At 43.5% G+C, this 25,494-nt stretch overlaps 1 protein-coding gene across 1 annotated transcript in view; it reads left to right on the forward strand.

Moving 5' to 3' along the window:
- fgfrl1a (fibroblast growth factor receptor like 1a) overlaps window positions 1-25,494 on the forward strand; it is an 85,857-nt gene that overhangs the window by 13,859 nt on the left and 46,504 nt on the right. The window contains exon 3 of the mRNA XM_060927395.1: window positions 18,400-18,672. Coding sequence (XP_060783378.1) covers window positions 18,400-18,672 — 273 coding nt within the window. The remainder of the gene's footprint in view (window positions 1-18,399; window positions 18,673-25,494) is intronic.

Raw genomic sequence — 25,494 nt, forward strand, 5'->3', positions numbered from 1 at the left:
ATTTAAAGATGTCATCCCGCGGCACGAAACGGAAGAAAGCCAAAGACTGTCCGGGGCAGAAGAAGATTACTTCTTTCTTTTTCAGTGTTGACAGGCAATTTGTTACAATTTCCCTCTCAGCCTCAGAATGTCCCATTGGAGCATTTTTCAAAGGCTTCACACGGTGGGGGGGGGACAACCGGCACCATCCCCCCCCCCGCTTCGCTCCCTCGCCATGGTGAGCGCCCTCATACTAAATTTTTCTAGAAAAAAACCCTGCACGACACAACTTTGCTTCGCTTTGCTTGAAAAAGAGGTCTCTCCTTTAGCTTTCTCTCTCGCTCTTTCGCAGACTCCATGAAAATAAATTTGCCTGACAGCTAATTTGCTTGAATCAGGACAAATTTAACCTCGCAGATTAGTCAACCTAAGAGCCATGGGTCAACAGGAAACAAGATGGGAAAAAGAAAATGAAAAATACACCATCTTATCTCATGCCGCTTTATCCTGTTCTACAGGGTCGCAGGCAAGCTGGAGCCTATCCCAGCTGACTACGGGCGAAAGGCGGGGTACACCCTGGACAAGTCGCCAGGTCATCACAGGGCTGACACATAGACACAGACAACCATTCACACTCACATTCACACCTACGGTCAATTTAGAGTCACCAGTTAACCTAACCTGCATGTCTTTGGACTGTGGGGGAAACCGGAGCACCCGGAGGAAACCCACGCAGACACGGGGAGAACATGCAAACTCCACACAGAAAGGCCCTCGCCGGCCACGGGGCTCGAACCCGGACCTTCTTGCTGTGAGGCGACAGCGCTAACCACTACACCACCGTGCCACCCCTAAAATACACCAAATAAATTAAATTAAATTAAAAATGATGTCACTCACATATGCAAGATTATTTAGATATCGTTAATGCTATAATTCTTTGATTTTTTTTTTTCTTTTTAACTGTTTATTTAAATATCAGAAATGGTGCAGAATGCTGTTCTTGGTTTCATGCTTTTTTTTTTTTTTTCCAAAAGTCAACAAAATGTGATTTGTGGCCCAGTTCCATTCTCTTACTAAGCTCCTTCTTGGGGCTTATATAACGGCTTAGCCATTTCCTGGCTCACTCGCTTGGTCATGATCGTCATACGCTGAGAGGAAAGGGAGACGAGAAAACGATGAGTTATACAGGCAGAAGAGTGACCCCTTAAGTGACGGCTGTGGAAAGAGAAATAACTGTAAAGGCGGACCGAAGATCTGTGCAGCGCAAAGGGGCAACATTCAGCGTGTACTGACAGGTACAAGTGCTACGACGACTGATTCATTAGAGACAATCTTCCAGGATTGCCGGCCACGTGAGTGGTGCGACTTTCAATGGACACTTTGTAGGGTCTGGCCTCGGTTCTCGGGTCAGGGTATTCTTCTCCCGTGGCGCCACAATGAATACGAGGCGAAACCGGGGGATGGGAGCCAGGCGGCGCTCTGATGGAAGTGCTACATGTGTAATTTTATCCAGGTACCTCACGTATCCAGGGCCCCTTCTGAAAACCTAGAGCTGTAAATGCCTTCCTCAAAAACATTCTTGCATCACCTCGCCATTCCCTGTTTTAAATCTCAAAATAACACAAGGCCTTTGAATAATTTTATACGTGTGCATTAAGAACATATGCAAGCCTGTACCTGGCACACAGCCCAAATGTCAAAACATCACTGCTGTATCTATGTACAGCTGCCAATTTCTGATTTTCGAGAGCTCAGGCTGGAATGTTCTCCAGCTCTCCCCGTGACCAGGCTAATAACTTTTCTTACAACTTCAAGACTGTATGACCAAATGTCCCAGTCAACATTATACCTCAGTATTATATGTCAGTTTGTTTCCACTGTGAACGTGCGGACGAAACCTTTTCTTACAGAGACCTGCGCAGAGCAAATCGAGTTAGTCATGGCTGAGGCACGGCGTGGAATGTGGGAGGCTGAAAGAGCAAAGGAGGAAAGGAGTAGGATCAAGAAAGAAGAAAGATTCCGGCACAGGGCATGAATGGCAGCTGAAAGTTGTACGTGCAGCAGCAAATCGCTTTCTCTAGTCTAGCCTGAGGTACCTCTGAAAGCTAAGGCTAATTGTATTGGATTAAGATATCGGGTCACGCTAGCTGCCTATTGTTAAGAGGGAATGTGTTTTTAATAGATGCCCCAAAGTCATCAGGGCCTGCAGTGCAACAGCTCCAGCTGTGTTTCCCAAAGGTAAAATAAGACGCTGATTCTCAAACATTTTTACAGTCAAGGACTGGGAAAAAATATTCCCAGACCCCCTCAGGACATTTATTTTATGAACTATTTTGAAAAAATTCGGCTTGTTATTTAAATTGGCTGTTTATCAGGATAAGAGGTTTTGTTTTGTTTTTCCTTGAACTTTTCATCCTTTTTTTTTTAAATTAAAATTGTCATTACATTCCAGTTTAATATTATTTATCGACATAATCACTTTGATAATAGTTGGGTCATGAGTTCCACCACTGTAACAAAATTAGAAAATCACAAAGGCTGCTGGCTATGCTTCACATACCCTGATTTGAGAACTAAGGAAATAAGCAAGGGTGGAAAAATAATGAGAAATTAACAGATACGTTAGTTTACGTATACTGTACACTCACTGGCCACTTTAGTACCGTAGGAACTTGTTTTTGATTCTAAGATTCCTGTTCTTGGGGCGGCACGGCGGTGTAGTGGTTAGCGCTGTCGCCTCACAGCAAGAAGGTCCGGGTTCGAGCCCCGTAGCCGGCGAGGGCCTTTCTGTGCGGAGTTTGCATGTTGTCCGCGTGGGTTTCCTCCGGGTGCTCCGGTTTCCCCCACAGTCCAAACACATGCAGGTTAGGTTAAAGGGGTACCAAATATAATATATACAGTTGCTGATGTGACAAAGTAACGTATTCTATCAAATTTATATACTAGAAAACGACGAAATATCTTGGTAATTGTAAATATAATAGTCGGTACGCTAAACGGCACAAGAGTCGCCATTTTTAAAAGACCGTGACGTCAGCCCTACCCACTGCACTAGGAGAGAAGCGTGTAATCATGGCGTCGGGCGCATCAAGTGAAAGCGACAGCTCTGTCGAATCATACGAAGAGATCCCGCAAAAGACACGTCTGGAGGATCGTTATGCTTTCCATCGGTCCTGTTATTACACCCGAAAGCAACACACTGTGGCATTGTGTAGCCGATCACTTACAATTCATCCTACTTTCCGATTCACACGTGCTATTCCCAACCTCAATGAGCCAACACAACTGGGCACATACATACGCCATGAGTGTTACGCAGAGAAAATGAACGTGCATTCTGATTGGATAAAATTAATATCACGGCGGGCTGTTCAAACTGCGGAAATAGTTTGCTCGAGCTACTTTCAAAACACTATAACTTTCCAACCTTAGAACAAAAAACTTTTGTAAGTCTTGAATAAGGTTCGTTAATGTGTGTTTTATTGTTATATTTACTCTATATATTGCCCTCTGTTCCCCTTTAACTGGTGACTCTAAATTGACCGTAGGTGTGAATGTGAGTGTGAATGGTTGTTTGTCTCTGTGTCAGCCCTGTGATGACCTGGCGACTTGTCCAGGGTGTACCCCGCCTTTCGCCCGTAGTCAGCTGGGATAGGCTCCAGCTTGCCTGCGACCCTGTAGAAGGATAAAGCGGCTAGAGATAATGAGATGAGATGAGATTCCTGTTCTTAGCTGTAGGACTGGAACCCAATGTGGCCTTCTGCTGTTGCATGCTGAGATGCTTTTCTGCTCAGCACAGTTGTAAAGACCGATTATATGAGTTGCTATATCCTTCCTGGCAGCTCGACGCAACCTGGCCGCTTTCCTCTGACCTCTTTTATCAACAAGACGTTTGTTTCCACCCACAGAACTGTCGCTCACTCAATGCTTTTTGTTTTTCGCACCATGCTGAGTTGAGTAAACTTTAGAGACTGCTGTGTGTGTAACCCCCCAGGAGATCAGCAGTTTCCGAAATCCTCAAACCTGAGTATCATCTGGCACCAACACCCATGCCACAGTGAAAGTCTCATCTCATCTCATTATCTCTAGCCGCTTTATCCTGTTCTACAGGGTCGCAGGCAAGCTGGAGCCTATCCCAGCTGACTGCGGGCGAAAGGCGGGGTACACCCTGGACAAGTCGCCAGGTCATCACAGGGCTGACACATAGACACAGACAGCCATTCACACTCACGGTCAATTTAGAGTCACCAGTTAACCTAACCTGCATGTCTTTGGACTGTGGGGGAAACCGGAGCACCCGGAGGAAACCCACGCGGACACGGGGAGAACATGCAAACTCCACACAGAAAGGCCCTCACCGGCCACGGGGCTCGAACCCGGACCTTCTTGCTGTGAAGCGACAGCGCTAACCACTACACCACCGTGCCGCCCCACAGTGAAAGTTAAAAAAAAAAAATTACAATTTTTCCCGTTCTGATGTTTAAAGTGAACGTTAACTGAAGCTCTTGATTTGTATCTGCATGATTTCATGCATCGTGCTGCTGTCAAGGGATCGGCTGATTAGAGAACTGCATCAAACAGCAGGTGGATGGGTTGGGTGTTCCTAATAAAGTGTCCAGTGAGTGTAGATAGTGTGTCAATTTTACTCAAAAGTAAAAGCGCCCCGTCAAAACGGGGGGGGGGGAATGTTGCTACTTTTAAACATATTCAGGTCTTGCGTATTTAATTATTAACGTCATGTTTTCATGTCGAAAGTAACTTTTTTCTTACGTTTACTAAGACTTTATTAGGAAAGAAACTACCCCATTTTTAGGTTCTGCTGGTCGTATGCATGACTCGTGCTGTGTCGTTTGCTAATGAATTAATCAGAAGTCAAATATCATGTCAACATCCAATATGGATCATTAGCTAGAATATAACATGGCTCGGCAGTTTGTTAGCTATTGGAACTATAAATAAATTAAAAAAATGTAAAGAGTCAAAAGAGTTTTTTTTTTTAAATACCTGGATATGTGAATACATATTCATTTTCAATAATGCTGATGATGTAAAGTATAAATACACCAATACAATACGTAACGGAGTACAATTACTCCACCCATGGAAAGAGGAGTTTTAAATGAATGAAACAAAATAGACATTTTGTCTTGGTATGTAATTATTGGTATGGTATGGTATGGAACAGAAGATTATTTAATTGTTTGGCATCATTTTCTTCTTTGAAAGTTGTTATTAATTAATTTTTAAGAGGCGAGGTCGATGTGAAATGCTTACAGCCGAGTTTTAGCGGCAAAGGCAAGCGGTGTAGGCATGTCTTGATACAGCCTTTCACGTTATCATAATAGCTTCCTTGTTTTTCCTTCTTTGTAAAAATACGGACCTTTCTTAAGACCTTGAGTATCGCAAAGTCTATCTCGTACCTCCTTGGGAAACTTCGCCAAAAGCAAACTGTTGTTTATCTCAAGGTTGTTGCTTTGGCACAGATAAAGCCCCGCCGGCTGTATAAGCCGCTGAGGCCTTGCACTTAACCTGTGTTTAATTTCTGCAGGACAAACGCAGGGTGTCGAGTAATCAAATATTGACAGTTGATTACATGAGAGAGCTATTGCAGGTGCTAGCCACCTATCAGGACGAGAGGCAGTGACCTGCGTGCCGGATAAGGCCACGGAGGAGTGCGAGCAGCCGAACACACACCGGTTTTTATCAGCACACAGGAGGCAGCTGCAGTTAAACATTAGCTCTGGAGATATGCCGTGCATTCGACATGGCAGACTGTTTGTTCTTCGCCTTCGTTTTCAATACACATTTCATCTGCAAGTCTCTCTCTCTGACGTGACATGCACTCGTTTTGAAATTTGAGTGCACCAGCACATGGCATCTACTCTTAGCGTTTCTTTTTCCATTAGCACATGCCGTCTACTTAAAGACATTTTCCGGCTCCTTCAAACTCTTGTCATCGCTCCTGTTTCTCTGGTATTTATCCTAATCCTCACCTTGACCTCTGTCCTGACCTCAAGCTATAATTTAAACCAAAGGCACATCTTTCGCAACGATAGGCCACGTGAGCCATGCTGTCCGTCTTCTTCTTTTGCTGGTTTCAGATGAAGTTGTTGTTAACAATACCGTAATAGTTGGCGAGTTTACAGTAGGAAAAAAACCCAAAAAAACCCAGCAGGATTGTAAAAGGGTCCAGAGCATCGATGCCGAAGACGAGGGCGCAGTCTGCGGTGGACTAGGCAGACATTTATAGTGCTTTGTTTTTCCCATTTTGTTGTATGGTAGAGAGAGAGTGTGTGTGTGTGTGTGTGTGGTTATACGGTATCTTGGTGGGGACAAAATGTCTCTACAAGGATAGGAATATCTGACAGTTTTGACAGAACCTTGTGGGACCTGGTGAGGAAAATGTGTGATGTGTGTGGTTTGTTTATTTATTTATTTTTAAATAAAAACTGTCGCTCTTATTAAAAAAAGCTAAGTGTTTCCTTTTTGTTACTGAGGTTAATGTGGGGATTAGGTTTTGCTGCAGGCATAGCATTATTTAACTACATTCTTAGGTCCTCATAAGGATAGTAAGAGAAACGTGTGTGTGTGTGTGTGTGTGTTTGTTATATACTCATGCCCCACATTCCATGCCTGTGTGAGCTGTTTGTCTGAGCGGCCGAGTGGAATTAGCCTCCGGACTGCCAAAGGGCTCACATGCACCCATGTTTCACTGACTTGGTACATTTGCATGATATAAAGCCGTTTCCTTTGCACTTTGCACCCCGTACTGCCGAAATAAAGCTCCTCTGTCCATTTTTGTTCTCACTTGTACAAACCAGAGATCAAACTTAACGATCGTACACAAAAGCCGTCCCGGCTACAGGAACGCCACAACTTCTACTAACTGAGACAAAATCTTCATCTCTGACGCCACTATCATGGAGTCCATTCAAGGTGAACGTTGTTCCTGGTCTCGATCATTTTAATCTCCCTTTTGTGAAACATAAATCCTCAGCAGCAGCCATGTGTAACCCAAGTTGTGTCCTTTAACACCTTTTTTTTTTTTTTTCCCCCCAGAATGCTACAAAAATCTCATCTTCCCACCGGTTTTCCAGCACCGACCATGGATTTGGGAATTCTGTCTTTTTTTTTTTTCAGGCCCTCGTTTTAATTCCAATCCATCTGGATAATTGTCATCCAAGCGCAAGTTTAAATCCATTGAGTTCCCATAAAAATCTTTATAACCTCTGCAAGTATGTTGTCCATTAAAAACTCCTCCAGGTTCTTGGCTTGTCGGCTTAAAAATAAACAACGACGATGCCTTTGAAACTATTTTTCATTGCTTTTTCAGCACTGTTTTCCAGACGTTATTGCAACGTCTCATTTTTTTTTTTTTTTTTTTTTACCTTTAATTCATTCTCGTACCAAAAAAGACAGGTGCTGTACAAGACATTTATGATCAGGGTTAATTTAGAAGGACAGATGATCCTTTGTTTCCAGTCAACCCGTGGCTATTCTACAAGGTAGTACAAAAGTTTATGTCTTTTAGATAAAAGAAATCTGGACTAAGTCAGGTTGGTCGCTTTAATGACGTTAGGACTCGTCTTTCATTTTCTTGACATGTCTTATTACTCTAACATATAGCAGAACTTTTTTCTCTCTCTCTCTCTCTCTGCAGGATGTTTTCATTTCAAAGCTTACACAAGAATGGTTTCTAATCCGTTACATTATATAAGCAGAATGTAATTTTCCATCTGCTTTAAAATAAGTGCAGTGTTGTATACTGTAGCAGAGATGAAAACTGTTTTTGTACATGTTAAAACTGTGTTTAAATTCTAAGAGATGCCAATCAGAAATGAGCAGATTAGGGATCATGCATGCTATGAGAGTATGATTCTTTTTCCCGCATACATCTGTGTTTATATGACCCGTTCACCTTTTGCAGAGCACAGAGGTTATTTTAAATCAAAAGAAAAATCTTGTGAATAAATCATAACTACAGCTGTCATAAAAATAGATGTTTTTGACAACGTGGAACTAGTTTGATTTCACTCAGCGGAGTTTAACACTGAAACCGCGTTTCCAAACTCATGACACTCGTAAATCGTACGCTCATAAAAGTTGCACTGCTCATGGTATGTGATTCAATCTGATCTGTAAAAGATTTTAACGATAAGCATGTAAAACACGTACATGTTTCGACAAACATGGCTGAATCGGGGTGTAACGCAAGGCCACTGTCTGTACGTGTAGTGCGCCGAATATCTGTATCTGGATTTGGATTTAAACCCAAAGTGGGTGTGGCCTAAACCAGATGATGTATGGTTTTTTTTTTGGTCTGGAAAAAAAACGAGAGCTAGTCAACTTTAGTGTCATGAATGCCTTGTGAACTGTTCCAGCAAGCTTTCTAAATGAAAAACAAAAAAAAATAAGAAACAGAAAAAGAATTCAGGCTCTTGAGCAGGTGATCTGTAGCCAGGAGTCTAAGAAAGGTAGCCTGGCAAGCCAGACTAAATGCGAATATTTAGTCTGGCCTCGGTCGTAGACATTTCCGAAGGGTGTGGGAGGAACAACCCGTTGTCTTTCAAACTGTCTCTGTGCGTATAGGCCAACGCTCTGACCAATCAGCGCAACAGTGACTGTGACGTAGTCAGAGCGACAGAAAGCAGTGGGGGAGGCCTTGAAATAAATAATTTTTCAAAATGCGTATTAATTAATAAACAGGTTCTAGATATTAAGAAGATTGGAGATAATGACCACAAGTTTGGAGTCTGTACCACATACTTAACATACACTTTTTTTTTCAAGTGTTTTTCAAGGGTTTGCTTAAACTGTTTCTGAGAGTTTTTATTTTTATTTAGTGGTGTTTGGTGAAATAATTTCCCTTAAATTTAAAATAACGGGAAAATAAGAAACAATCAAAAAGTAATGTTTCAAAGCTGTTTATTAATTCTTCGTACTGCACAAACTAGCCCCATCCTTTTGGCTACGAGCGGAGCCAGCTGGTAGATCAGACTTTTGCCATAGCCGGTCGGCAAAACAGCGAAAATGTCCTTCTTGAAAAGGAATGAGCGGAGAGCCTCTTCCTGCTCATGTTTCAACGAAAACTCCAAGTCTAATTCTTCTAAAACTGATTCCAAAGCGGAGTCAAACGTGCGCTGTTCTCTAGCCGTAGCCATCTTTCCTGTTGTGCTGTCTCCAGCGTCGCGCAGCCTTGTCATCATTCCTGCAAAAGCCTAGCCTGGCTAACGCGACTTCAAAGCTCTCCGAGCTATTGGTCTGGCCAAGATATTAAGCCCAACCGTTTCCCAGAGCCCGTGGTTGACCCGCCTCCCTGAAATGCCTCGGTTTGCTACTGGTCGAAGCCAGAAAAGGCTGTGACGAAGCTTAAACCAATTACATCACTCTTTCCTCTGACGTATGCGACGCGACGGGGCTAACTGGTAGATTAAACTCTTACCGAAGCCGGTCGGGAGCAAGGCGAAAACGTCCTTCCTTTCAATAAATACCTCCAGGGCTGCTCTTTGCTCCGTTTTCAATGAGAACTTCCCGTTGAATGCTTTCAATACAGCATCTATGCGTAATAGATGCGGAAGCGTGAATGAAGCGCTTCCGGCATAGATTCTGTAAACAATCTATGGCTTCCGGTCGCAGTTCTACTATGTCAGTGCCTTGAACACGCCTCTACCCAGGGCCGTTGGAGATGCTCAAAGTTGATTGGCTCCCGATTTTTCGGGAGCTTGGAAGAGCTGTAGATAGCTTGCCTGGCCAGACTAAGCTCGCAGCAGGCCCTCGTGTTGCGTCACGCTTAGGATGGGCGGGCCCAGGCTAGCAAAAGCCCGCCCAAAGAATCCAAACAAAAACCTTGCGTTGTGATTGGCGGGCACGATTTGATGCCCGGGGTGTTTTGTTGATATGGTGCGAGGCTAGACCCACTCGTAGGCAAAAATATTTTTGGCCGCTAGGCGGGTGGGTCTAGTTTACTAGGCTATAAGAAAGGATAATCAGCTCTACTTTCAGGGTGAGGTTGCTGATTAGTGCTGTGTAATGATGAGTGTCTGTTCATGTCAGCAGAATATATGCCTCGAACCCCCTCCCTCCTTCAGGCATGTATAAGGTATTGTTTGCTTTCGCATGTCTGCAGGAAAACCTGTGCTGTTACTACTGAACCTCTTGGTAGGTGTTGAATTATTGATAATTCACTTTAGTGAAATTTGTAAAAGAATAAATGGGATTCAGAGCCAGATGTTTAGAAGCAAAACTTAACTCTTCATCCGATAACACAACAGCATCTGGATCGGTCACCAGTCACCGCCCTTACAATTTTCAGCATTACAGCAAATAGCAAAGAAGTGTTTTCGAAGAATGAGTTGTATTGTAGGGTAACTGTGGGTTCTCAATCCGTGTACATTCCCCTGCCCCTCTGAAAGGCAAAAAAGCAACTGGAACTTTAAAAGCTTTGCGGAATTTGCTGACTGGCCAGCGTGGCAATTTGATCTGCTCAGCGCCCAACACCCTACTGGCTTCTAGTCCCGAGATTCCCAGAACAGTGTGTGTGTGCCTCTGAGGAGTAGTGGCAGAGCGAGTCACGAGCCAAACCACACTTTTCCCACCACTCGACCGCCTTACAAAAAAAAAACGCTTCGTAACAATGGTTTCTGTGCTTAAGCCCAGGAGGCCTTGGAAGTTCATCTATCAACTGCATGCATTTTAAAACTTAGAGTCATCTTTTTATTTCAATTTCCAGTAATGGAGATGTGGCCCCTGTGCTGGTTACAATCAATAATCAAGGCGTGGCCTATGCTTGTTGATGTCAACATTGCAGGCATGACCTGTGCTGGTTAATTTCAGTAATGGAGGTGTGGCTTATGCTCATTAATTTCAGTAATGGAGGCGTGGCTTATGCTCATTAATTTCAGTAATGGAGGCGTGGCTTATGCTCATTAATTTCAGTCATGGATGCGTGGCTTATGCTCATTAATTTCAGTCATGGAGGCGTGGCTTATGCTCATTAATTTCAGTCATGGAGGCGTGGCTTATGCTCATTAATTTCAGTAATGCAGGCGTGGCTTATGCTCATTAATTTCAGTAATGGAGGTGTGGCTTATGTTAGTTAATTTCAGTAATGGAGGTGTGGCTTATGCTCGTTAATTTCAGTTATGGAGGTGTGGCTTATGCTCGTTAATTTCAGTTATGGAGGTGTGGCTTATGCTCGTTAATTTCAGTTATGGAGGAGTGGCTTATGCTCGTTAATTTCAGTAATGCAGGCGTGGCTTATACTCGTTAATTTCAGTAATGCAGGCGTGGCTTATGCTCGTTAATTTCAGTAATGGAGGTGTGGCTTATGCTCGTTAATTTCAGTAATGGAGGTGTGGCTTATGCTCGTTAATTTCAGTAATGGAGGTGTGGCTTATGCTCGTTAATTTCAGTAATGGAGGTGTGGCTTATGCTCATTAATTTCAGTAATGGAGGTGTGGCTTATGCTCGTTATTTTCAGTAATGGAGGTGTGGCTTATGCTTGTTAATTTCAGTAATGGAGGAGTGGCTTATGCTCGTTAATTTCAGTAATGCAGGCATGGCTTATACTCGTTAATTTCAGTAATGCAGGCGTGGCTTATGCTTGTTAATTTCAGTGATGGAGGAGTGGCTTATGCTCGTTAATTTCAGTGATGGAGGTGTGGCTTATGCTCGTTAATTTCAGTTATGGAGGTGTGGCTTATGCTCGTTATTTTCAGTAATGGAGGAGTGGCTTTTGCTTGTTAATTTCAGTAATGGAGGAGTGGCTTATGCTCGTTAATTTCAGTAATGCAGGCATGGCTTATACTCGTTAATTTCAGTAATGCAGGCGTGGCTTATGCTCGTTAATTTCAGTGATGGAGGAGTGGCTTATGCTCGTTAATTTCAGTGATGGAGGTGTGGCTTATGCTTGTTAATTTCAGTTATGGAGGAGTGGCTTATGCTCGTTATTTTCAGTAATGGAGGAGTGGCGTATGCTCGTTAATTTCAGTGATGGAGGTGTGGCTTATGCTCGTTAATTTCAGTTATGGAGGAGTGGCTTATGCTCGTTAATTTCAGTAATGGAGGAGTGGCTTATGCTCGTTAATTTCAGTAGCCTTTACTAGTTCATCTCAATAATGGAGGTGTGGCTTCTATGCTTATTTGACTCAATGAAGGAGATGATAAATATAAATTTGCATAATACTTGTATCTCATGGCATTGCATTGTTCTGCCTCACATGTCATTTAACCATCTCTAAATCACATCCTAATTCTTTGGCTGCTTCTGTATCTTTCTTACATCAGATCAATGATGACATTTTGTCAGGGTAGGAGAGACGTGTGTGTCTGTTGGGAAATTCTGTATATACATTTTATAAGCTAATTGCCATCAAACCTATTAATACAATGGAAGGTGTCTGAAGAAGAGACACTAGTATAAACATATCCAGCCCTGAGCCTCAGGGTAGTGTTAACTGTCATGCTTAGCAATTGGTAGCAATTGACCTATTGACAGCAGGGGAAATGGGTGCTCTTTATCTGTCTGGAAGAATTTTAGTGTGGTGTGTGTAAATGGATTATTGTTATTATTCTGACTTGTCACCCGAGGCAACATAGGACCGAGAGCATGAGAGCAAGTGCTGAGGGACTGTTCTGATGGGGCTGGAGACAGAGCACACACCTTCCTTGATATGTTAATTGACCTACATTTTATAAGTTAACACTGACCAGAAATGTGACTAATACAATACCAGTGTCTGTCCCAATGCTCCCTAGAATTCGTTTTGGAAACGGTTCTTAATGCATTATGACAGCGGGCCAGGAATTACAGACTCTACGGAGAAAACCACAAAATACCATTTGAACCATGCGAGTTTATTTTTGCTCTTTCCTTACATGGATCATTTTCATTTTTATAAGTGCTCTACTAGTGCATTTTTTAATGTCAGATTAATAGATGTCCTAATCCTTCTATAAACGCTAGCTGGTCCCACTCGTCGTAATGACCAGTTTCGTTCCCTAGCGCATTGTATTTATTTGAAATGAAGCGTGTGTGAAGGACTTCATTTGTCTTCAGAAGCGAGAAGACGAAACGCTCGGCGCTCTCCACGGTGGTCTGTTTGGGAATCGCCATGTAGCTGTTGGCCCGCAGAACCTCATGATGGCAACACGAACCATCCCAAAAACCCTCTCATTCCAACACTTCCCAGAAGGAAACCCTTACTCAAGCTTGCATACTTTTCAAGAGGCGCTTTCTTTGCACCCTACTCGATTTTAGCTTCTCGCCACCTTTGGCGCACGTTGGTTAACCGTTTGGAATATCCGAAGCTTGTGGAACGGTCATTATACCCCTGCTCTGAAGGAGGCTTACGTCCGTCCATCCGAAACACCCTTTCTCTCAGCAACCACAAATCATAGCCACTTGGTACCAAACTTCAGCTTGGGGTTCTATACCATGTATACCGTTTTCAGGTCTGTCGCACATCGACTTCCTGTTTATCGACCGAATGCGTTTACGAAACATATAGCGTGGCTTTACAAAGTTTTCGTGACATTTTTCTCAGCAACTACAAATCACAACTGCTTGATATTTGGTAGTGAGCTTCAGCTTGGGGTTCTATACCGTGTGTACTGTTTCCAGGTCTGTCGCACGTCGACTTCCTGTTTACCGACTGAATGTACTTACGAAACATAAAGGGTGGATTTACCAAATTTTCGTATCACTTTTCTCAGCAACTACAAACTACACTGCTCTTTACTTACTTGTTTCAGGGTTAATTCTTTGTTGAAGTCAACATTCATTCCTTCGATTGCTTGCCTTCTGATATAAGTGGGAGCGGGGGTATAAATAAGTGAGCACTAGCTCACAGGAGGACATAGTTAGATCCTCAAACTCACCAGGGTCTGGAGCGTGCACGTATTTATGGGTTGCACAAATTCTCCAGACATTGCAGTTGATGGGCATTAAGGAAACAACAATAATAAGGGGAAACATAAAGGTGATTTGTCCCGACTGACTCGCGCACTTAAGCTTGGGTTTCATTTTATGCACAGTTGCAGATGCAAGAGCGCTCATGTAATCCCAGCCCTATTGTGTCAGCCTGGGAAATCATAGCAGGCAAATCCAGATGGTTTGAAAGCATATCGTAAATCATAGTTGGAATTCATTTACACTCCCGTCTGCGTTTTGCCCGACCGCATGCCATCCTTACAGTAAATGGCACGGATTCATTCTAATTGCTTCAGCGTTAAGACGAGACTTCAAGCACGTAACTTCTTCAGTATTTGCTGTAATGCTTTGCCATGTTATACGGTATAAACGTTACCTGAGGAGCTTGTGTACAGTTCACCAGAAAAGTGACTTGATTTGGGTCTGTATCAGAACAATCTGAAGTATGTATTACAAATAAGTTTGCAAATAATAGGCTGTTAATACTGTTGTTCTTCCATTTTTGTGAATAATAACGTTTGGCTTGGCAACACAACAGCGATATCGGGAAAAAAAGCCAGAGGAAGTTGAGGCAGGGAGAAGGATCTCCTCCTTTGTCACAAAGCCTCTTCCTGGAGGTGAAAAGAAAAAAAAAAAAAAACCTGGCACTTTAAGGAAAGTTTAATCAAAGGTACTTTTGAGCTCCGGAGTGTCTCCGGTGATCATGACACTGCCAACAAAAATATTTTGCATTAGATTTCTTTAAGGGCAAATAGCTCTATCTCTGGCTCAATCCTCCATTCAGACTTTTAAGGACAAACTTGCATTACAAGAGATACGGAAAGTTCTGGCAAGGATCTTTCAGTCCGGTTCCTTTCGGAGAGTTAAACGGGGTGAAATGCTACTCATGTTGGCCTCTTGCTGGATCCTGGCCTTTCTTTATTTCTGTCATTAGTGGACATTCCAGACATGCATGTTTGGCTACCTTAAGCCAGCAGGCCATAAAAGGCTAAAAGAGATATGGGAGGCTGCATCTTTAAGACCGATCCCCAGCACAGAGGGCCAAATGGAAAGAGACGCCTGCTAACGTATTGTGCTGCAGGCTGTTGCACAGTCAGCTGCAGCAGAAGGGAATGTGTTTAGGTTAAATGGACAAAACAGATCGCCTTTAAAAGACTTAGCCCTTCGGTTCTTCCTTCCCTCCCTGCTCAGCCTTAATTCCTTCTCCACACACACATGCACACAATGCAGCATTTGACCGGGTTTGATATATAAACCTTATTTGTTTATCCCCCCACAGACTCATTGATTTGCCTGATTTACTCTGGCACCATAAAAAATCTTCATCCTGTCATGCACTCCTGATATTTCTGTCTCACATTCCATTTGCAAGGGGAGGGGGGGAAAAAGGGCCACGGGTAGCTCCAGACAGCTGTACGCTGGTTTGTCCATTAATCGCCGCTGTGCTGGGACAGAGGCAGAAGAAGAGAATTGAGAGCAGCTCGTGAAAGTGTGGGGCCTTTTGTTTTCATCCGTGCACCTCTGATCTGTGAAACACGCCACGCTGTCAGCCCCAGGGCCCCAATACAGAGGAGAAGTCTTGGGTCTGACCCACAGGCCTTTCCCGAACAGAAGGCCGGGAGCGAAGCGCTCGTAAATCTGCCTGAAGAGTGGGCGTGCAGCCTTCCAGAGAGAATGAGAATTCAATCTGGGGGAACGGCGCACCAGGAAGGTTTACTTGAGGTTTGTGTCTAATGAGAAAGCCATTTGCCGAGTGAAAGAGAGAAGAGGAGAGGAGGGTTACATCAGATTCCTGCCTGTGACTAATTTCTTTTTCACACTTTGAGCCTCCATTTGTCAAAATGTCAGCTACCCACTTCCTCCTGTGAGAAACAGTAGTACGATGTGGTCCGTCACGCTTATTAAATTCAGCGGTGCCTCGCTCACCTTGCTGCGGGTTCAACAGTCCTTTTTTTTTTTTTTTCATGTCGACAATAGACATGAATTTAAGTGATCGTGAATGCTGGAATCGGCGAATTATCGCTTTCTCACAGCACAGTTTAAGATTTTTCCCAAGAGGCGTTAATAATATTTTGGCAAGGTTTTTTTCTTTAATCAATTCGTTTAAAGGGCTGCATATTTTAACGAGATAGAATATAAATGCTGCTTCTTAATCCCAGTTCATTCTTTAATTAGGCATTGCGTTAAAACAAAACCAAAAAATCCTCAACCATGCCTTGCATGCAAAACCGTGCGTGTGCAAATCACTTTTCCTGTCAAACATTCAGATGGATCAGATTAGCCTTGTATAAAGGCATTATCCTTGTATAAACACCCGTTAAAGGTGTCCCCCGCCCCCCCGCCTTAAGAGCAATGATTGTAGAGAGTATTTACAAGTTTTGACCTTTTAAAACCACGGAGAAGCCACCAGCGAAGGAGTGCGCAAACGGCACTGCCTCCGTAGAGCAGTAAGCCAGGGAGACATGGCTGGCTGACAAGGGACTGTGGTTACAATTTCCCTGCAGACATAAACAGTGACACTATCAATTTCCTGCCTTGAGTCTCTTAACAGGGAGTAAGCAAGGCTGTGCGTGGGCCAGGGGAAACCTCTTTCGCTGAGCCGAGCCAAGGCTTCTTAAAACTAAGCCGAGCTCAACACGCGTAAGATGTGGTGCACCGGTTGGTGTATAAGGCTGGATGTAATGCGTTCGAAGATGAAAACAGGCAGGGGTTTTAAAGATGTAGTCCTGGGTATTTATGTTAACCACATCACTGACATTCTCAGGTTGTTAGGATTTGAAAGAGGATACTGGTTCCAGAAGAGGAACAAATTAGATGGCACCATGTGTCGGCGGCAGTAAAGCGAGATACAGGTCTATTACATCTAGGAGCTTGTACGAAGGAAATTCGCAAGAACCAGGCCTCTGTCTAGATAGTGATGCATCAATAGTTTTTATTTCAGACTAAGTACAAGTAGGAGTACGTCTTCTGATAACGTTCGATACCGAAACGAGACATCAATCAGCTCTGTTTGTGCTTCCTCTGTTTAAACACTGGCCATGAAAAGCACACTTGTGTTAATGTACTTAGGTTACTACGCTTGTAAACTAGGCTTATATCACATCTTATCCCAGTATCCCAATCAGTGCACCAGCAGACTCATCTGTCAGTTCCTCGAAAACCAGCCTTTTACCGTATGAAATTCAGCTATTGTTAATCAGTTTGAAGTACAGGCTGTTTAAAAAAAAAATTGATATTATTTGAGATGTAAATATCCCAGAAACTACACAGTCTAGGCAAATGAAACTGAACAGGCTTAAAGGACCAGTCCACCGTACTTCCATAATGAAATATGCTCTTATCTGAATTGAGACGAGCTGCTCCGTACCTCTCCGAGCTTTGCGCGACCTCCCAGTCAGTCAGACGCGCTGTCACTCCTGTTAGCAATGTAGCTAGGCTCAGCATGGCCAACGGTATTTTTTGGGGCTGTAGTTAGATGCGACCAAACTCTTCCGCGTTTTTCCTGTTTACATAGGTTTATATGACCAGTGATATGAAACAAGTTCAGTTACACAAATTGAAACGTAGCGATTTTCTATGCTATGGAAAGTCCGCACTATAATGACAGGCGTACTAACACCTTCTGCGCGCTTCGGCAGCGCATTGATATCTGAGCTCTGTATCAATGCGCTGCCGAAGCGCGCAGAAGGTGTTAGTACGCCTGTCATTATAGTGTGGACTTTCCATAGCATAGAAAATCTAAACAGGAAAAACGTGGAAGAGTTTGGTCGCATCTAACTACAGCCCCAAAAAATACCATTGGCCATGCTGAGCCTAGCTACATTGCTAACAGGAGTGACAGCGCGTCTGACTGACTGGGAGGTCGCGCAAAGCTCGGAGAGGTACGGAGCAGCTCGTCTCAATTCAGAGAAGAGCATATTTCATTATGGAAGTATGGTGGACTGTTCCTTTAATGTTGAGCAATATAAGATTTATTCCTGAAAATTTGAATGAGAAATTCAAAGATAAGTGAACGATTTCACAAATTTTCAATAGGCACGGCACGCGTCAAGTCGGTCGTCCAGCTCCTGCCAAACACGCTGTAGCATGTCTTCGGTAACAGTCTCGCTCTTCTTATGGACTTCTTGGGGCTTCGACCGTCTCTTCCGATGATGCTGGTGGTCGCCAGATCCTTTTGCCCTGCACAGACAGCCTTCCTCTTTGAACTTTTTGTGCCATGTCCATATCTGCATTGCAGTTGGGGCACTTTTAGAGAATTCTCTCATAAATGCATGCTGCACAGTCTCGTTCGACTGTGTTCGAGCGTACTCGACGCCTTTTCTTTTCCAGTGAATGGCATTTCTGTACCTAGAAAGATAAACAACATAAAATTTTGACCTGTTTCCACACACGCTGTTAAAATTTGAGGTCAGTTGAACGAGAATTGGCAAAGTTATTAGATTGTGAGATGATATCAAATGTTTTGAAAACACCCTGTATATTCTCAGGTCCTCCCCGTGTTTCAGAGAAGGTGGTACATCGGCAGACGGTGCGGATCGGACGCACCATGAAGCTCCAGTGTCCGGTTGAAGGCGACCCGCCGCCCCTCATCATGTGGAGCAAAGATGGCCGCAATATCCACAGCGGATGGATGCGCTTCAGGGTCACGCATCAAGCACTGCGCATAAAAGAGGTGGAGGCTGAGGATGCTGGTACTTTCAACTGTAAAGCCACCAACGGCTTCGGCAGCGTCAACATCAACTACACCCTCATTGTGATTGGTGAGTCTTTTGATGGTGTATGGGTGATTCCACGAATGCAGTGCCATCTGGCCCTTGTATTAGAGATTAGATATTTTTCGATTTAGATAGTTTGATTAATAATACAGGCTGCACGGTGGTGTAGTGGTTAGCGCTGTCGCCTCACAGCAAGAAGGTCCGGGTTTGAGCCCTGTGGCCGGCGAGGGCCTTTCTGTGCGGAGTTTGCATGTTCTCCCCGTGTCCGCGTGGGTTTCCTCCGGGTGCTCCGGTTTCCCCCACAGTCCAAAGACATGCAGGTTAGGTTAACTGGTGACTCTAAATTGACCGTAGGTGTGAATGTGAGTGTGAATGGTTGTCTGTGTCGATGGTAGGGTTTACATTAGACCGTATCAGTGGATCATCAGATTAACGTTTTTAAAACGATTCGCGTGCACACAGGAACGCCAATACACGGATACGCTCGGCTCCGCAGGCATCCTGCGCTCCAAATCACTCCGCCCTGAACAGCGAGTGCCCTCTGGAGGGTGCGCACTCCGGCCCTGCGCAGCTCACAGAGCGCGCGAGTGAAGCGCACGAGCAGTGATTCGGGACTGAGCCGCTGTGTGTGTGATCCCAGTGCATATCGGGCATGCGCGTCACTTACCACTTGCAAGTGGAAGGATGGCAAGCCTAAAGACAATCATAACTACACAATGGGCAGTATTTGCAGTATTTTCATACTTTTATACTCTTTAATGAAAGGTGATACAAGGCGGAAGTCCGCGCCATTTTTCAGCAGTCGCGTCACATGACCAACGCCAGCGAATCAGGAAGGTGGATGTCACAGTGACGTTGTCCAATGACGACACCAGCTAGAGTTCAGCACAGCGTATCCGCGTATTCTCAATGTTTACACAGCACCGGCCCAGACACGATCTGGATTGAATATGTGGACCCTGGCGGATTCCCGTTTCCCGGCGTTTCCAGGCGTTTTAATGTAAACGGACAGTGCATCCGCGAAGAAAACGAGACAGATACGGTCTAATGTAAACTTGGCCTATGTGTCAGCCCTGTGATGACCTGGCGACTTATCCAGGGTGTACCCCGCCTTTCGCCCGTAGTCAGCTGGGATAGGCTCCAGCTTGCCTGCGACCCTGTAGAACAGGATAAAGCGGCTAGAGATAATGAGATGAGATGAGATTAATAATACACTCCAGCTTAGGAGTATTTGAATCTGACCATTTTTAAAGCAAGATCATTATTCATCAGACTTGTGGAGCTCCAGTTTCTCATCACAACCTCACTGTTCCAGCCAACCAGAACTAACTTAATCCTGTTAATAGGCACAATTCTTATTAAAAGACTTGATCGACCTCTCTGTAATCATTACGGGCAGCTTGATTGCCGTTGCTCAGGTGTAACATCCACTGGATGTTGTTGTTTTTTTTTTTTCCCCTCCCTTTTGGAAAAGCAGAGAGTGTCGCATGAGTAAACTGGCTGCCTGCCCAATTAATCGAGACCTAATTTGGCCTGGCTCCCTGTAGCGAACCAGAGAAAGTCTTGTGATCCTATAAGCCTTCTCTCAGAACTCTTGAGTACATGAACCCTGATCCCTGTTGAGAGAGATTTGAACCTTGCCATTTTATTCAAAACACAGCACTGAGACCATTCTCAGCCTAATAAAGTAATCACAAAAACAAACAATACACTCGATATTATAGAACAGGACCATGTTTTTTTTTTTTTTTTTACAGTGATCTGTGCTATCTCCTGGACCGAATAACCTCTAATTTGAGGGCGGAAAATGTCTATCGAAAGCAGTGCCAAGTCTAAATGGAGAGCCTTGCTGTGGGCCTCTATCAGGGTCAGTTTTATATTAGCCAGACTGAGTTAATTATCCTTTTATTTTGTTCTCAAATAAGCCTTGTGTAATGTAAGACAAAAGGGGCTGAATTGTGGGTATTGAGCACATCCTCACGAGTGAATAGACTGTTTGTATTGCGCCATACAGTAGATCATTAGCCATCTTTTAGTATTCTCTGTGGTAATATGTAATATGGTGCAGTCCACTCTGGGAAACTTTGACCCATCTTCGATAAAGCTTGTTCATTACATGAGGAAATACTTTATATACGTGTAGGGCTGTGCGATATATCGAATATACTCAATATATCGCCGAAAATTCTGTGTGCGATACATAAAATTATTATATCGTAGCTATCGAGTATTTTATGGTCATCTTCCGACTTGTTTGTTTAAAACCTTTTCCGGTGGTTTTCTCCCTGTCCCTCAGGCAGTAACGTGAGAGGCTGCCTAGGGGTAAAGAAAACAATAACGTCACGCACTCGCCAACCAATCCCGGGCGACATCTCGGTGCTGAAAGGAAATTCCGGGAAGATTTTCTAGTTTCGGTTGTGTTGCCAGATTGGGCGGTTTTAAGTGCGTTTTGGCGGGTTTTGAACATATTTTGGGCTGGAAAACGTCAGCAGTATCTGGCAACACTGCCAGCGGGAAGATTTTCTAGTTTCGGTTTACAGCGCTGACTCAGTTCGAGCAATCGCTGGTGCTGCATAGGCTACCGTGTAAGCTCTGTCAATTTCAGCGACAAATTAAAAATGGCAGCGGACGAATTGGTTCCTAAAAGAACTAGTAAGGGGTCAGTCATCTGGCATTTTTTGGATATCGCGAGGAGGACGTGGAACAGCAAACGCCAGTTTGTAAAGTGTGCAAAAAAACCTGTCATCACGAAAGGCAGCAGCACTACAAATATGTTCCATCACCTGAAAACTCACCCGGTACGGTATGAAGAGTCTCTTAAACTCTGAACTACTTGCCCACAAGCTAAACAAATGACCATAGCAGCCTCGTTCTCCAAAGCCCCCCCATATGAGAAAACGAGTCAGAGATGGAGAGCTATAACGGATACAATCACTAACGTCATTGCCAAAGACATGATCCCGATTAGTATAGTGGAAAAACCAGGCTTCCAACAATTACTAAACGCACTCGATCCCAAATATGAGTTGCCTGGTCGCAGACATTTTACAGAGAAGGCAATACCGGAATTATACACATCTGAGAGGCAGAGCCAGAAAACATTCAGTTCAAAGAGAAAAATTATGTTTTGCAGATCTCTCTCTCTCTCTATTGTGAATGTTCCAGTGGTTCTCAGTAGTCAGGTTAATAGCTTGGAGATCTATTTTTTAAAATAATTTAATGAAAGAGCACTTTTCTTTGTTCCATCACCTGAAAACTCACCCGGTACAGTATGAAGAGTCTCTTAAACTCCAAACGACTTGCCCACGAGCTAAACAAATGACCATAGCAGCCTCGTTCTCCAAAGCCCCCCCATATGAGAAAACGAGTCAGAGATGGAGAGCTATAACGGATACAATCACTAACGTCATTGCCGAAGACATGATCCCGATTAGCATAGTGGAAAAACCAGGCTTCCAACAATTACTAAACGCACTCGATCCCAAATATGAGTTGCCTGGTCGCAGACATTTTACAGCAGGGGTCACCAAACTTTTTTCTCTGGGGGCCACATTGTCGTTCCTGACTGTGATGGGGGGCCGGGGTCGGGTCAGCTACATAACATAGAATTGTATGACCCAGACAAATATGACCACCAGCAGGCCTCATTGTGTAGTAGAGATTACTAGCCTGGCACAGCCATCCCCACTACTATATCCACACTACTGTATCAACACTTGATTCCTGGCACATATTTGTTTATCTTTACTAGTGGTTTGCAAAAATAGTAATCGAGTCTTCACACTTTGTTTTAATTTGAAATACCACAGATATTCCATTTATTTATTTTCTAATAAAAATAACATCAAAGCTGTCAAGGTAAGAAACATCTGCCTAGTTGAGGTGATTGACACTGGCAAAGGTGAGTGGAAAATTATAAATTGTAGGTAGGCCTGTTGATATTATTAATAATAATAATTGTGTGCAGCACTTAATAAAGGTCAAATAAATAGGCCTATAAAATAAATACATTTAAAAAAAACAGTGAAATTATAATAATATGAGCAATAGGTCAATAGATCACAGCAGTTGTGCTGTGTCCTGCACGTCATTGCTCTCATCCATGGCCAAAGCAAAAAACTCGAATTCTGACGCTTTCTCATTCAGCTGGTCATACACGTTGTCCCCCAAATCTTCGGTTCGCCTGGTCGTAGTAGGTGTGGAGAGACTCACCGCGTTGAGCGCATCCTTCTTGTCGGGACACACCTCCTCGGCCACAGCAAGCATGCATACTTTAACAAAGTCCCCATCAGTAAACGGCTTTCCATGGGTAGCTAGCAGGTGAGCTACCTTATAGCTAGCTCGGACAGCAGCCTGGTTGATCTGGGTTTGGCGAAGGAATACATTCTGTTGTGCAGCCAGTCCGCATTTCATCCTCCGAATCCTGTCTTCTCTTGTTTGCCCTCGCAAACTAGCATACTCTTTGAGGCGGGTTTCGTAGTGACGACGCAGATTATATTCTTTGAAAACCGACACACTTTCTTTACATACAAGACAAACTGCACGGTCCTTACACTGAACGAAAAAATAATCAGTGGTCCACTGTTCTTTAAAAACTCTGCACTCTCTGTCAGCTTTTCGCTGACCGCTAGCCATTTTGCTGTCCTGAACACTGACAGTTCTCTGCGCGTGCGCTGCCTGTCACTGCTTGATCACGAGCATATGATGAAAACTCGGAAAATATGAATAGTTCATTTTATAACTAAATATCAATTTTAATTGATAAAATCAACAAAATACAAGATGCAGACATGTTATTATTTGCCAAAAAGCAATTTAAAAAAAATAGGCTATGACCACTTTTGGGGATTGCCTCATAGGGCTGGTTCAAGTGGTGGGGGGCAGAGGGGCTGGGGGGGCCGGTCAAAGGGGGGTGGTGGGCCGGAGTCGGCCCGCAGTTTGATGACCCCTGTTTTACAGAGAAGGCAATACCGGAATTATACACATCTGAGAGGCAGAGCCAGAAAACATTCAGTTCAAAAGTGTGCAAAGAGAAAAATGATGTTTTGCAGATCTCTCTCTTCTCTCCCTCAATCTCTCTCTCTCTATTGTGAATGTTCCCGTGGTTCTCAGTAGTCAGGTTAATAGCTTGGAGATCTATTTTTTTTAAATAATTTAATGAAAGAGCACTTTTCTTATTTAGGCTAAATGTCTTTCTCAGTGTTGAGCTTGCACTTTATTGGTTTGAGCTCTGAGCAGCTCTGTATTGTTTTGCCCCTTTGTTGCAATTTTCAAGATTGTTTTTGCAGTTTGTGCCACATCTTTGTTGAATAAAAATAGTCTTATTTCAATTCAATTGTGATTAATCACGAACATGAAATTTTAAAATGTGTTGTTGAAAACCACCTGTAAAGTTAACCAAGAATGTTATTTAATCTGCAGGGATTGTAGTGAAAGCAGTAAAGAGTAAAAGTTAGATTTCATGGGGTCCTTTAGAGGAGATTTAAATATATTGAGATATATATCGTATATCGTGAAATGGAGAAAATTTATCGGGATATTCATTTTTTTTCCCATGTCGCACAGCCCTATATACGTGGCATTATTTCTGGTGGGCATTTAAAATGTTTTCTAGTTCCCAAAAACTGTCCATGATAACAGGAAACATTTGCTTTTTTTTATAGCTAAGAAAAAAAAAACACCCGAAATGGTACGACCTATTAACATAAAATGAAAGGTTATGTGAAGGTAATAGAATGCTCAACTATCAGCTGAGAAAATTACAAGGAGTCCCTGCCTAAAGCTTGCAAGGGTCGAGGCTTTTAATCCCCTCTCAGGAGCCCCTAATGGATCGGAGGTTTTGGGGGCAGCTGCCACGATGACTTCAGCTGAGCAGCTGTACCCGCTGTGCATGGGCCCCCAAGTTGCTCCAGGATGGCTTTGATGCACTATTATTGTCTCTGCCATGCTGGTTAGTCAGGGCTCTTGAACTCCATCTTGTTTCATAATGTCTTTGTTGGCATTATTGTGTGGGTGTGTGGATGGGTGGGGAAGGACAGGGCATCTCATTACGGGCACCAAATGTCCCATAATGATAGTAATATGTGACAGTTTTGACCTTGTGAGGATATTTTTTTCCTGGTCTCCGTGAGGAGAATTGCTCCTTTACAAAAGTGCAGCTTTTATTTATAAAAAAGGAAATGAAAGGAAAGGGGTGGGGGAAAGAAATATTTCAAGTTACTGGAATAAAAGGCAAAGACATGAAAATCTTCCAAAATAATTCACCAAATAAATTTAGACTTTAAAAAAAAAAAATTTGGCTTCATGCTAGAATATACACTCACTGGCCATCTGAATAGGAACATCTGTCCAGCTGCTCGCTCATGCAATTTTCCAATCAGGCAATCATCTGGCAGCAGCGTAATGCTTAAAACCATGCAGATACAGGTCAAGAGCTTCAGTTAGTTTAATGTTTCCATCAAACATCAGATTGGTGTAGCCAATCCGCATCAAGGTTTGACATGTACATTCTGAGATGCTTTTCTGCTCACCACGGTTTTAAAGTGCGGCTGTTTGAGTTACTGTACGTTTCCTGTCAGCTCAAATCAGTTTGCTGATTCTCCTCAGAGCTCTCTGGTCAGTAAGGTGTTTTTATGCACAAAACTTACTCTCACTGAATTTTGTTTTTCCTCTCTCTCTCTGCACCATTCGGCAGTTTTTGAAATACTCAAACCACCAATAACTGGCACAAACGACCATGCCGCAGTCACTGAGATCACATCTTCCCCAATTCTGAGGTCTGATGTGAACGTTAACTGAAGCTCTTGAATCTGTATCTGCATGATGTCATACATCGCATTGCTGCCACATGGTTGGCTGTTTGGATAA

The sequence above is a fragment of the Neoarius graeffei genome, chromosome 8 (genome assembly GCF_027579695.1).
Source record: "Neoarius graeffei isolate fNeoGra1 chromosome 8, fNeoGra1.pri, whole genome shotgun sequence".
Classification (NCBI taxonomy): Eukaryota; Metazoa; Chordata; class Actinopteri; order Siluriformes; family Ariidae; genus Neoarius; species Neoarius graeffei.